At 54.0% G+C, this 13,235-nt stretch overlaps 2 protein-coding genes and 1 long non-coding RNA gene across 4 annotated transcripts; 2 read left to right on the top strand and 1 right to left on the bottom strand.

Annotated features, from left to right (window-relative positions):
* Positions 1 to 479: 479 nt before the first annotated feature.
* VSIG2 (V-set and immunoglobulin domain containing 2) lies at positions 480 to 5,376 on the top strand. The gene is made up of 7 exons (XM_037841846.1): positions 480 to 655; positions 1,189 to 1,352; positions 1,949 to 2,156; positions 2,933 to 3,091; positions 4,077 to 4,196; positions 4,286 to 4,430; positions 5,169 to 5,376. The coding sequence occupies exons 1-7, from the start codon at positions 595 to 597 to the stop codon at positions 5,299 to 5,301; spliced, it is 990 nt and encodes a 329-aa protein (XP_037697774.1). The 5' UTR covers positions 480 to 594; the 3' UTR covers positions 5,302 to 5,376.
* Positions 5,377 to 5,627: 251 nt separating this feature from the next.
* Positions 5,628 to 12,860, bottom strand: NRGN (neurogranin). 2 transcript variants are annotated; one of them, XM_037841848.1, is made up of 4 exons: positions 12,669 to 12,860; positions 7,146 to 7,372; positions 6,898 to 6,918; positions 5,628 to 6,442 (listed from the first exon to the last, which is right to left on the bottom strand). In XM_037841848.1, exons 1-2 carry the CDS (start codon positions 12,681 to 12,683, stop codon positions 7,151 to 7,153), a joined length of 237 nt encoding a protein of 78 aa, XP_037697776.1. In that variant the 5' UTR covers positions 12,684 to 12,860; the 3' UTR covers positions 5,628 to 6,442; positions 6,898 to 6,918; positions 7,146 to 7,150. The 2 variants fall into 2 exon arrangements, with proteins under 2 accessions (XP_037697776.1, XP_037697775.1); XM_037841847.1 differs by having other exon boundaries at positions 6,898 to 6,915; positions 12,669 to 12,858.
* On the top strand, positions 7,499 to 11,497 carry LOC119538728. Its single transcript, XR_005217639.1, has 3 exons — positions 7,499 to 7,886; positions 8,029 to 8,208; positions 9,305 to 11,497. It is a non-coding gene; the product is annotated as an uncharacterized LOC119538728 (long non-coding RNA).
* Positions 12,861 to 13,235: the final 375 nt, after the last annotated feature.

The following is a 13,235-nucleotide window of genomic DNA, read 5'->3' as shown; positions in this document are numbered from 1 at the left end:
TCCTCCCCGAGGGCGCACCGCATGGGAAGGCCATGCCCTTTCCTGTCATGGGTGGGGTCTCCTCTAGGTCTCAGTCTCCCTGCCTATAAAATGGAGTGACCCTGGGAGGGGGAGGAAGTTGTAGTTTCCATGGAGACACCTACCTCAGCAAGTGGTGATAAAAGAGCCAAAGAAAAGAAGAGGAGCTTAGAAGGAACAAGAATCTCTGACAGGGTCAGAAAGAGTCTGCACCCTGGGACTTGGGCTTGCTGTGCGAAGGCCCCACGGTGGTAATGCCATTCTCCAGTTCCATTCACGAGGCGTTTTGCTCTCCCTCCTCCTCCTCCCGAGGCACCCTTTCTCTCCAGAGCTCCAGTCCGGACGCATTCTCCTCAAGGTGTCCCTTTTCCAGGGCAGGGTTAGCCTGATTCCAGAATGGGGCCTGGAGGAGGGAGGAGCATTTCTCTACCCGAAGCTGCCGGCCTCTCCCCTTGTTTGCCCTGAGATAGCCAGTGCCGCTCCCGCCTGGCACCAGGCGACTACCCTCTTCGGGCGCTCCCTTCCCATCCCCAGACTCAGGCACCTGGACCGACCCACAGACGGCAGGACACGGCCATGGCCGGGCTCCTGGGGTCTTTTCTCTGCGGCGCCCTGCTGGGTTTGGTCTGCGTGAGTGGTGAGCTCAGAAAGGGGCTGGGCGGGACGACGATGAGCGCAGCGGGCAGAGGCCCCGCTTCCCTGAGCTCCTTCGGGGCTGCTCAGTCACCCCGCTGGCGCCGACGGGGGGCCAGGGGGTGGCCGGGGCGAGGCCTGGGGCGGGGGCGTCCAAGGCGGTGGGAGAGAGGAGAGGGGCACTCAAGCCCGCAGGCTGGCCTGGCCTCTCAGAGGCCGAGGGCTTAACCACCGCAGGACCATTGTTTTCCTTTCCCCTGCAGACACACCCTCATACCTGGCTCGGTCTGGGTCCTTTCACCCACAAAACCCCAGCCAAGCTGCAGGCGCCTCCCTCCCGGAAAGCTTAGGTTTGGGGAAGGGAGGGATTCAGGGGAGGGAGCCCCAGCCTCCAGTTGTAGAAGCGGCATACTGCGCTGGACCCTCAAGATCACTGGGAGGGGGTCGGGGCCTCCCCTGCCACCCCAGCCCCTCGCGAGGCGTTGCCTGAGCGCCTCACCGCCCCCCGCCCCCGGCCGATCTCCCTCTGGACTCCAGCCCCCGGGCGAGCCGTGGAGGTGAAGGTGCCCGCCGAGCCGCTGAGCACGCCCGTGGGCCAGACCGTCGAGCTGACCTGCAGCTACAGCACGTCAGTGGGGGACAACTTCGCCCTGGAGTGGAGCTTTGTGCAGCCTGGGAAGCCCGTCTCTGCGTCACAGCCCGTAAGCTGGGAGCAACTGCGCGGGAGCCAGGCCTCTGCCTCTGGGAGGAGGTGGCCTGGAGAGATGCAGGGTCAAGGCCCACAGAAGGCCCTTCCAGGATAAGGGATGGGGTCGGGGGGTGCATCTGGGGATCAGCATGCTTGAATGAAAAGATAAGCGGACCCTTCCTAGCTCTTCCCAGGGCTGCAGTCTGGGCCCTATATCACCAGTTCCTCTTCACACCTCCTATATTCGACTCCCCTGTGGTACTGCAGTCCCATTTTCAGTAAACAAACCCATTCACATGAAGGTGTTAATGCTGATAGTAGGAAAATATACTCGCCCCTTCTAAGAATATTTGCATTGCTTGTTTTTCATAGTCATACTTAAAAAAAAAATGTTTTCACATAGAACCAAGCTTAGCTGAAAGCAAGGAATCCAGTTCATTTAGAAGGGAGTGGTATTTGGGGCAGATAGATCATGGTTTCTTCTGCCAAGTACCAGCTTCTCTGGCTGGTGCAAGGGAGAGGCCTCTTCTACCCACGTTTATGAGGAAGGACTACAGAATTGATTCCAGGCAGGAAAAGGCACATCGTGTATCTTCTGCCTCTTCCCAGATTCTGTACTTCACCAGCGGCCATCTGTATCCAACTGGTTCTAAGGCAAAGCGGGCCAGCCTGCTTCAGAATCCCCCCACGGGAGGAGTAGCCACCCTGAAACTGACGGATGTCCACCCCTCGGATACTGGCACCTACCTCTGCCATGTGAACAACCCGCCAGATTTCTACACCAATGGGCTGGGGCTGATCAACTTCACTGTGCTGGGTGAGGCAGGCTGGGCCCCATAAGCCACCCACCTGCCCTGAGAGTTTGCTCTGGCTTTGCTAAATCTCCCCTAATTCCGATTTCCAGCACAAGCACACAACTCCACCCAGAATCCCAAAGAAAAATGCCCCTTCCCCAGAGTCTTCTAATCTAGTCACACTGCAGATCCACTCTGCACAGTGTCCCCTCCCACAACACTCAGTAACCAAAGGCCTTAGAGAAAATGTCCTCTCCATATATGGGGATCAGAGTCATCCCCCAAGAGCTCTGTCCACAGAGTCACCTCCCATTTGCCTCTCGGATTCTGCTCCTCCCCAAGTCAGTAGCTCTGTGCTGGCTTCTCCTTCCCTGAGCACCAGCTTTGGGTTCAGAGCTCCCATCTCACCCCAAACTAGAGCCTGCTCACAAGTGAGCCACCAGGAGAAACTACTCAAGAGTCCAGGGATATTTAGATGGAAAGAGAAAACTTAGGAGGTGGTGTATGACCAATGTATTCAAATATCTGGAGGGCTGCCCTGTGGCTGAGAGATTTTAACTTCTCTTTGTGGACTCAGAGGGCAAGAACTGGGACTGACGGGTGGATACCAGATTAACACAGAGGAAGAATTTTCTAACCATCAGAATTTCCAACAGTGGAACTCACTTCCTGGGGATGCAGTGGTGTCAGAACAGAAATGGTTCACTATTTCGTAGGGGTGTTGAAGCAGGAATTCCAGCACTTGAATGGGGGTGGGGTTAGAAGATTGCTAAGGTACTTTCTGCGATTCCTGTTGCAGTGCCCCCAAGTAGTCCCTTGTGCAGTCAGAGTGGGCAGACCTCTGTGGGAGGTGCTGCTGCACTGAGATGCAGCTCTTCCCAGGGAGCTCCCAGGCCAGTGTACAACTGGGTGCATCTTGGATCTTCTCCTACGCCTTCTCCTGGCAGCATGGTGCAAGGTAAGGACCCAGGGAATCAAGAAAGAGGGGACTCAGGACCTGGGAAAACCTGGCCTCTAAACCTCACACATCCACATTACCAGTCCCATGACTGGGACTGTGAGGCAAACCGAGATACTCTTCCCTTCTTCTTTCTTGGCTTCCTTTACGATTCCCTCCTATCTGTCTTCCTGCACATGCTCTGGCTGGGTGGTCCGGGGGCATTTCTCAAGCTACGTATACTCCTGATACTCTGGGAGAGAGTAGAGGGGCAGGAGGCATTCTCATGATTCCCACTTGCCTGCTTTTGTGGGATTTCTTAAGGGTCATGAATCCTTTCCAGACTTACTAGAGGGAAAACAGAAGCAGAGCAGCCTGGACTGGCTTGAATCATGTAGCCAGTTTCTTTGGTGGAACCATAGAACTTTCTACAAGCCTTGATTTCTCAGCTTCCTCAGACGGGCTCCAATTGCCCTGTCTCTTCTCCCCCCTAGCCTCAGAAAACCCCTTTAGCAACCCAGAAAACCCCCCCCAGATTACCTCCTGGCATTGTGTTCTGCCTGCTAAAGCAGAGATAAACGCTTCAGAAAAGCATATGGATTGCTTTAGAGCCACCCCAGAGGATGCGGTTTCCAGCTTTTTACTTCCAACCAGAAACCTGACTTTAGCCAATAAGCACCTCTCCCCAACTCCGCTGCCAGTTTCTGAACTCTTCCTGTGTGTGCAGCCTACCACCTCTGCCCCTGGACCTCCCTCCCCTGGCCCTGAAAAGGCAGCTCTGCGGGATGGAGAGAGCACACAGGTTGCTGCAGTGGCTTTGGCACTTCTGTCTGAGTCCCCTCAGACAATTACTTCTCTTCTCTGAGCCAGTTTCTCCACCAGTAAAATGAGGCTAAGTCATTTACAACTGACAAGATTGCTGTAAGGATGAAATGAAATATGCTATGTTCATAGAAGGCTCTCGTTGGTTGCATGAGTGATGAAACATTTCCTCTTCCCCCTCTAGATGAGGTGTCTGGCCAACTCATTCTCACCAACCTCTCCCTGACCTCTTCGGGCACCTACCGCTGTGTGGCCACCAACCAGCTGGGCAGTGCATCCTGTGAGCTGACCCTCTCTGTGACTGGTAGGGGCTGCTGGATGGAGATCAGGCTGGCAGGTTGGGGTTGGGGAGGCAGGAAGGTCTGCAGCTCTGGGGGTCCTGTGTCTCCTTAGACTCCTCTAAAGGCCGAGTGGCTGGGGCTCTGATAGGAGTGCTGATGGGCGTGCTGGTCCTGTCAATTGCTGCATTTTGCCTGAGCAAGTTCCAGAAAGAGAGGCGGAAGAGGCCCAAGGCCACATATGGGGGTAGTGACCTCTGGTGAGTAGGAGGGCCAAGGAGGTACAGAGAGGGAGGAAAGGCCTGGGGCTGAGAGTAGGAACCTTCAGCCGCCTAACTTGGAGGTCTTAGCAGATCTTTAGGGCTAAGGAATGCTACTCAGTCCTGGGATTTGGTGGTGGGAGCAGGCAGCCTACGTATTGCATGGGTGAGCAAGGTATCCGGGGTAGAAGGGCTGGTTTACAAGCTGGTGCAGGGAATGGCTCATTTTGCAGGAATGCCCTGACCTGCAAACTTAAAAAAAAATCTATTCACTTTGTAGTTTATAAAGCATTTTCATATACATTAGCAACTTGGGAGTAGTGGCGGGAAGGGAGGCCAGGAGCTAGATTTGTCCTGAGTACTCAACTGCATCTAATTGTTTTTGCATGGGACAGTTAGGGATGGAGAGGTGAAATCTGCCTCCATCATCAACCTACGTTGTTTCCTGGGGTCCAGAAGAGGGAACAGAGAAGACTCTTTCTCAAATTGTGGTCCTCATTCTACCCCAATAGAAATCAATAGGAGCTGGTGAAACATTTAGATTCCTGGACTACATCCTGTCTTTCCTAAAACAGAATCTGGTGTGTTTGTGTGTGTGTGTGTGTTGGGAACTGTATTTTAACCAAGTGGCACAGATGATTCTCATGCACAGTAAAATGTAAAAGGGCCTGGGTTAAAGGGTGGGGTCTTTGCAAAGAAGGCTTCCACCTTCGCCCAGAATTTTCTTCCATCCATCAGGGAAGATGCCATGGCTCCTAGGATATCTGAGCAAACTTCTGTGAAGGCCAAATCTCGCAATGGGCTCCTGGAGAGGACCCCATCTGCCAGCACTGTGACGACCACCAAGTCCAAGTTCCCTACGGTTGTCTGAGTTCTCTCCCGATCCCTGGCGGGGGGGCGGGGCAGGGAGGCTGAGTGGGAATATCAATAAAGTCTTTGGGTACCATATTGTCTCCCTATTCTTTCTGCGGGTGGGGTGAATTCCTCTAGGCGGCCCAACGAGGAGTACCAGTAAGGGAAGGAATGGGCTGGCAGTCTGAGAGATGCTGCTGCAGGCTGGAAGTTTGGTTGGGTCAAAGGAGTAGGTTTCAACCTAGGTGCCCCCCACGCCCAGCGTTGTGATCTGTTCAGATGGGACTAGTTCACACTCCAAGCGGTGGCCCTGTGCACCCCAGCTCCCTCCCCTTTGGCACCCTCTGAGCACTTGGACATTCCTCTTTATTGTTCACATTCCAACCCAGTACGGTCACATGCACACACGGAGATTAAAAACCTTCGGGCCACAGCCCCAGGATCCCGGCGGGGGCGGGGGCGGGGCCGCGGCAGACTCCTCCCACCGAGCCTCCCAGGCGCACAGCGTTTGTATAAACAAGAAGAGAGCTGGGGAGGCGGCTCTCAGGATGCGCTGGGGAGAGGGGGAGGGCAGATAACAGGCAGGCGTGAGGCTGGGGTGTGAAATAGGGACTTCCCTTCCGATCAAAGCAAGGGGTATCAGCCACCATAAAAACCCTTTCCTCCCTCTCTCCTGGATCCAGATCCAAAGTTCCGGTGCTACGTTGCGGCAGAAACAGCACAGAGATGCAGGGCGCCCCCTTGAGCTGTGCACGGAAGGACAGGACTTTTTTTTCTTCTTCTTCTTTTTTAAGTGAACGTACTTGGGCGACGTTTAGGGTGCCCTCGCAGTGGCGCAGGGAAGCGCACAGAGGCTGCGGAGGCAGAGCTGCATGCTGGGGGCGGGGAGAGGCGGGCGGGAAGCAAAACGGGGAAGATTTGGGAGCGCGGGGTTGCGGGCTAGGGTGGGAAGAGCAAACGGGGACCAGACTAGACGGGAGAACTAACTAAACCGGCACGGATTTAGCGGCTCCGCGACGGAGCCAGCCTGGGAAATGGAGTCTCTGGGGGCGCAGGAGGGCTCCTGAAGCTGGGAGGCCGGTGGGAAGGAGGGGATCACGAACACGGCAGGGAAGTCTCGTCACTGCGAAGGGGGCGCGGCATCCATCTCTGCTCGGGAACTGAGGAGAGAGAAGGTTTGAGAATCTGCCCTCTCCCTGTATTTCCTCTCCCCCTCCCTTCTCTCCTCCCGAACCAAGACACTAGGGCGGAGAGGGCCAGGGGGTCCCCAGTCACCCAGAACCGCACCCACCTCCCACTCCCCGTCCCGCGAGTCACTAAGCTGAAATGAGCCCCGCGGCAGGTACGTGTGTGCACCGCAGTGTGTTTGTGGCCTTCGGCCCGGCCTTGTGCAGCCAAGTGGGGTGAGTGCGCATTTGTGTGGGTCCAGGTGTGTGTCCCTGTCTCAGCCTCAGGCATCTCGGCCTGTCGGAAAACTTTCAGGTGCAGGGTGCATTTTCCCAACAGGGAGGGTGATGATGGAGGGCAGAGGGAAGGAGTTGGGGGAGTTTTAGTCCTTTTCTCCCACTGAGACGCCCCCCACCCCCCGCCCCGGCTTTGGGGTCGTATTCATTACCTTCAAAAATGCTCAGTTCTTCTTCGGTCCAGGGTGGGACAGCAGGGTGGCGGGGAAGAGAGGAACAGATGAGCTCCCCGAACCCCAGTACCTTCAGCCTCCTCCCACCCGCCCACACCCCTTCTCCACCCAGTCAGCCCGCCCTCGGTCTTCCTTTGCTGCTCAGGAGCAGGAGGGGCGCGGCTCTCTGCGAGGCCCTGGGGCGGGGAAAGGAGGAGCCTCCGCGCGCCGCGCGTCGCCTGGCTCACCTGGTCTAGTCTCCGCTGGGACCGCCGCCCGCGCCTCCCCGGGCGCCCCCAGCTCCGCCCGGCCCCCCGGGGCCCGGGCCCTTCCGGCCGCGCTCTCCGCTCTTTATCTTCTTCCGCGCCATGTGGCCCCGGAAACTCGCCTGGATTTTGGCAGCGGCTGCATTGGCCCCGGGATCGTCCAGCGGGATGTCTAGAATGTCGTCGTCCGGCTTGGAGCAGGCGCTCTCCTGGGAGCGGGGCAGGGGGATTGTTCTGCGGTGACTGGGCCAAGACCCGAGAGACCCCGCGGGGGTAGGGTAGGCATAGAGCCCGGGGGATTGAGACGAGGGCGTCGCCAGGGTGAGAGATGAGTGGATGGGAGTTCCGGTCGGGGAGAAAGGCTGAGGCAGGGACGTGCGCTGCTGTGCGCGTGTGTTTGTGCGTGCGTGTGCGCGCGCGTGTCCCCCTCCTGGGCGGCGGCAAGCACAGAGGAAGGTTCAGTGCCAGTTTTGTTCCTGACTCAGGAAAGAGACGTGCATGGGATACAAGAAAGCCAGATAACCCCGGACTGGACCCAGGGCCAACAGCCGAATTAGGGGTGCTGCTGAGTTAATTGGAGGGTGGAGGGTGGATTTGTTGGAGGAACAAAGAAAAAGGCAGCAGGGACTCCTGGATGTGGCCTTCGCCCCCCCCCCCCTCCAGGGGGTGCCTGCAGTTCAGAAGGGCCTCTTCTGAGTCCAGGATTGCAGAACAGTCCCCTCCGTGAGTGAAATCATCCCAGGGCCCAAAACTGGAATTAGGGAGAGGGTGGGGCCAACTCTCAGTGACCCAGCCTCCCCCCACCTAGGGATGGAGGTCCAGAGAGGGTCTCCCATTGATTCTCTCCATTTTCTACTGCCCCCAGGATGAACTCATACTCAGAAGAGAGGGGATGGTCTGGAAGGAGCCATAGAGAAAAGTCTTCACTCCAAAAAAGGACAAAGGAAAGATAAGCGGGAGCAAAAAGCCCTTTCCTTGATGTGCCTATGAGGAAGAAAGGAATTTTGACAATAGCTCCCATGTACGCACTTACCTTGTAAAATAGGTAATTTTTACCTAGTAAAATTTTATCCCTAGTAATTGAAGATTAGAGTGTTCAGAAACCTACTAGGGTCATTCAGATAGTTAGCGGTGGACCCAGGACTCAAACTCTTGTATATCAGAGTCCAGAGTATATTTTTAATCCCACTTACAGGATAAGCAGATGCAGTCAAGAAAACGAATCAGACTCTACCACTTGCTGACTCTGTGGCCTTGGGCAAGTTATCCAACCTTTTCCTGTCTTAGTTCCTTCTTCTGGAAAATAAGGATAATCAAACCTATCTCTAGGTAGTGGGGAAGATTAAATATGATGTGCATAAAGTTTCTGGCACAGTCTAGGTGCTCAGTAAATGGTAGGTATTATTATGATCCTTTAAAATGACAATTGTTTTTGTAGGTAAAAAGTGGTCATACAGTAACATTATAATTGTTTTTGTATAACAATTTCAAATGGTTTACCCTAATAACAATCGAGCCTTCCTCCTGGGCCCCAAAGTAGGCCTCTGTTTCTCCTACAGCTTGCTCTTGCTGAGAGTCAAACTGATGGTAATGGTTCCGGAGATTTCAGAGACAAGGTTCTGGAATGGAGAGGGACTTTGCCCCTGGGTCCTTGGGATGCTGTTTAACATCACTCACAGCTTTAATGTGGGTCGGGACAGGGATGGCTTCAGTTAAATGGGCATTTCTCCCTTGATTTGGCCCTCATTCTTTTTGCCTGAGGACTTCCACTGTCTTTTTCTTCTAGGGCAAAAGATGACCAAGGTGTTGTATTAATAACAGTGATTCAGTTCTAATCAACCCCACCCTGCCTTCACCCAATGAGTTCATAGAAGTTATGCCGTTCCCTGTAGGCCTTCAGGGATCACTGCCCCAGGAGCACACATTTAAGTGGCAGCTGCCCAAGCCTAGGTTTAAAAATGGCTTCCCCTCCCTCGATGTTACCCTCACCAGGCTTCCCATGTTGCTCCCATTTCCTGGGTTTTGAAGTTCTTCAGTTGCTACTCAAGACGCCCACAAATGATTTAAATGCAGTTAAAAGGGGTTGTCAGGGGGCTGATGTGGTGTGACAGGGCCTGACACACTCCTTTTCTCTTTTCCAGGTCAGAAACAACTCCTTTGGGTTCCATGAGTCTCAGAGCTCAACCCTTTCTTGGAAATTCACAGAGAAGAGTGAGGCTTCTCCTCAAAAGAGGACAACCACCAAAAAAACATTCCCGACCCACTGCTCTGCCTTGGCCGTGGTGGCTGTGGAGGTGTGGGGAGGTCGGGCAGTGGAAGGGGTCTCTTCCCCCCAACTATGCTAAGACTCTGCTGTCACAACCCACCCCAGCTGAGCCCAGAATGGAAACCTGCAACATCAGGCAAAGACACCCCCCGACATGCTCACCGCTTCTCCCCAGAATCAATCCCCTCTGTCTCCACCCAATTCTCAGGGCAGAGTTGCTGGGCGGCCCATCCATGGGCAGAACTGGAAGGAGAGTGAAAGGAAGCCAAGAAGAGCTTGTTGGTCATGGCGCCTTGGTGGGGGCCTTCCAAAGCCAAGGTTTGATGGTGTGTGCCTGAGAGCTCCTTTCAAATTGGGAGGCATCTGGGAGGTGAGGCACAGGTGAAACACACACTGATCCCCAAAGCAGGAGCCATGGCCTCTGGTTCTAACAGAGCATATCACTTCACCCTGGGGTCTCAATTTCCTCAGCCACAGCTAAGGCTCAGTCGAGACCCCTTCAGTCCCCTTCAGCTCCCAAATCCTAATCGCTTTAAGAATTATCCCTACTCACCGGCTTGTTATGTGCCAGCCCTGTGCTCAGCACATTGCACACATCGCCTCATTTAATCCTTAACTTAGAAACCAGAGCCCCAGAGAGGCTTTGTAACTTGCTCCAGGTCACACAGCTAGCAAATACTGAAGTGGTCTAGCACAGAAGGCTGTGCTTTAATCACTGACTCAGGACAGGTTATTATTTCTATGAATTTAGCTGGACCAAGTTAACTAGACCAAGCAAAAAAATCCCCCCCAAACTGGTTCTTTGCCTTTTCATATTAAAGCGAATGCAGGAAACTCATATATATGTATATGTATATGTATATGTATATGTATATGTATATGTGTATATGTATCTAGGTAAATCAGCAATCAGCTACTAGAGCATTTGAACCGGCAGCTTGGTCTTATATATATATATATCAGGGATGTTTTCTTCCTCTTCATTTCTCTTGAACCCTCCTTACCAAGGGGGAAAGAAGGCAGTAAGGCAGGATGAGGTTGTTCCCAAACACCAGTTAGGCAGTCAGTGAGGAGAGCCCCAGAGTGAAAGCAAAGAGGGACCTGCCTCTAGCCCCTCAAATGCACACTGTTGTCTCTATGCATCCCGGCTCCCCTCCAGCCCTGAACCAGATCCCTGCATTTCACAGATTGGGGTGCAAAGATGCTCAGCTTCAACAGTCCTTCAGCACTGCACAGTCTGACAAGCTGCTCTCTCTCCCTGCAGACCTAGGAGAGGGGCTGAAAGGTGAAGGCTCCTGTGTGCAGGAAACACAGGGCCCAGGGTCTCTGGGAAAATTGTGTGCTCTCCCCTATTCTGTCTACATGGGCAGCATCTCCTTTTTCCAGGGGGCATTCATTCCAGCCATGCCTGCAGTCCCTCAATATGGCTTCCCAGACACTCAAAAGCATGGCCCATGGCGGACCAAAGCCTACAGGCAGGGATCCAACACCCTACCCTAATCACTCCTGCAGGCACCTCCTGAGCTTCTTAGATCCCTTGCTCTCTTGCCTCTTTCCACTTACCTTCTCCACCCCACCATTCTCACCTTCTCAGCAATGGCCCTCCCCACCCCCGTCTCCTACCAACTCATGTCCTAGAACACCCATGATCCAATGAAACACTGCTGTGGGGGAGGGACTTTTCCTCAGGGGAGCCCAGGAACCTCCATTGAGTCCTCTCCTCCTTTTACAACAAAAACTCACTTCCTAGAGAATGACAAGCAGAGGGAAAAGACTGGAAGGAGATATGTCATCAAGATGTTTCTCCAGGTGGTGAGATTGTTGATGATTGACAGTTTTCTTTTGGGTACTTTTCTCTAATATCCCCCTTTTCTTTTATAAGCACATTTTATGAGGAAAAAAACCATAAATATTTAGAGTAGAGGCTGAAATACAACCATTTGAATCAGACAAGGCTGTGATTGAATCCTGCCTCCACGCTTAGTTGCTCTTCTTCCTTGGGCAAATCATTTAATCTTTCAAAACCTCAGTTTGTACGTCTGTAAAATGGGGAAAATAATACCTACCTCACAGGGTTGTTGTGATGATAAAAGATAAAGGGCCAGGCACTTGGTAAGCACTCACAAGTTGGCAACTATTATTGATACTAATGAGACTTTAAATTATAATAATGACCACTACTTGCCCCTAAGCTCTCTCTGCCTCTTGGCCACAAAGAAATAGGGAAATCTCACCACTTCTAGATCTGGGTTCTTCTTTCCTTCCATACATCACTTTATTTATTTATTTTGTGGTAGGCCATGAAGTGCAGAATGCCAGCAGTCAGTAACCTCTTGTACCATAGCTGGGCTGACCAAATGGGAATACAAGGAGTTCAGAGTAGTCTATCTTTCTCCACACGTGGGGGTAAATATATATATATATAAATATATATATATATATATATATATATATATTCCTTCTCATAAGGAGCCGGGTCCCATGCTAGGTGCTTTCATACCGAGTCACCTGAACAACAACCTACTTTTGCTCTAGGTACTTGCTGCATACAGGTTCCCGTGTGGGCGCTGACAAATGACAGACGCTTCCTTCCCTCACCAGCAGGCTCTCCCGCGGTCACTTCTCCCAGCCCCCTCCAGAGCGAGAAGGCGTTGGGGGCCGGTCCAAGCCCTCCCCAGAACCACACTGACTAGGCTCTTTGCTGCCCATCATCACAACTAAGATGATGAATATGAATTGATGATCCCACCCTGCGCTGCATAGCGCTTGTCTGAGGGTCTTGTTGATCGGTTTGTTCGCTGTCAGCGGGATGGAAAATGCAGGTCGGGGCCGAAAGCCAGGGGGAAAGGAGTAACCGCAGCTTTGTTAGGCGACGGTTCCCAGAGGTTCTCTGGGGGAAGTTCCACCTGTCGTCTAACCTGCAGCTTCCATGCTGCAGAACCCTTTCCCGGGCTCTGTGGCAGGTTGCCGAGATCCCGGCCCAACCTAGACTGCCTGGAGGATGGGCGCACAGACGCCCCCGCGAGCAGGAGAAGCATTTTTCGTAGGATTTCCAAGTCAGGCGGGCACCTTTATCACCCATCACCCACGTCGCAGCAGGCACCCCTTATTACTCCTCGGTCATCCACATCCTCTTCACCACTCACTTGCCTTGCAGGGGTTTCTCGAGCGTCCCTCGCCCCAACCCCAGAACAACCTGAGTGTCAGTCTCCTCCCGCCCCCCAGGCCCTTTAACTTACGGTGCAGCAGTCCATGTTGGTGTTGGGGGGTCCTTGGCTGGGGCGGAGGTTCGCACAGGGCGGGGGTGGGGTCTGTTTGATGCTGGATGGGGACCCTGGGGTTCTTGGGGCACCCGCCGACACGCGCCGAACCAGCCGCTCTCCTCTCGGGTCCTCTCTCCCGCGCTCAGCTCGGCTTGCGAATGTAACCTGAGCCCCACGGTCGGGAAGCCAATCAGAAGAAGTCTTTGGCAGGGTGGGCGGGGATAATCGGGTGGAAGGCCACGCCCCCTCTCGGCTCCCTCCGCCTGCTCCCGCTCCTGCCCCAGCCCCTCCGCCTACACACTTCCATCCTTTCCTCCTACATATCCCAGCCTCGCAAACTCAATCCCCTTGCTTGCTGAGCGGCAGACTGCCAGGCAGAAGGAGGCTCCCGACATCCCGGGTACAAATACACTTGCATCTGGGCACAGCACCCCCTCCCGTCCTTCTATCGCAAACCACGCACCCCTCCCCTCCCCCACCTTTCCACAACCTAGCTCGGGTCCCAAACATGGCTCCCTCTAACTTCCCTCCCCCTCAGTCCGC

This window comes from Choloepus didactylus, chromosome 6 (genome assembly GCF_015220235.1).
Source record: "Choloepus didactylus isolate mChoDid1 chromosome 6, mChoDid1.pri, whole genome shotgun sequence".
Classification (NCBI taxonomy): Eukaryota; Metazoa; Chordata; class Mammalia; order Pilosa; family Megalonychidae; genus Choloepus; species Choloepus didactylus.
This window is presented reverse-complemented; position numbering and strand designations above follow the sequence as displayed.

Excerpts from the sequence above, each read along its gene's own strand:
- VSIG2 (XM_037841846.1), top strand. The coding sequence starts at position 595 with ATGGCCGGGCTCCTGGGGTCTTTTCTCTGCGGCGCCCTGCTGGGTTTG. Across the intron at positions 656-1,188 it reads GGGTTTGGTCTGCGTGAGTG|CCCCCGGGCGAGCCGTGGAG; the intron begins GTGAGCTCAGAA and ends TCTGGACTCCAG. Across the intron at positions 1,353-1,948 it reads CCGTCTCTGCGTCACAGCCC|ATTCTGTACTTCACCAGCGG; the intron begins GTAAGCTGGGAG and ends GCCTCTTCCCAG.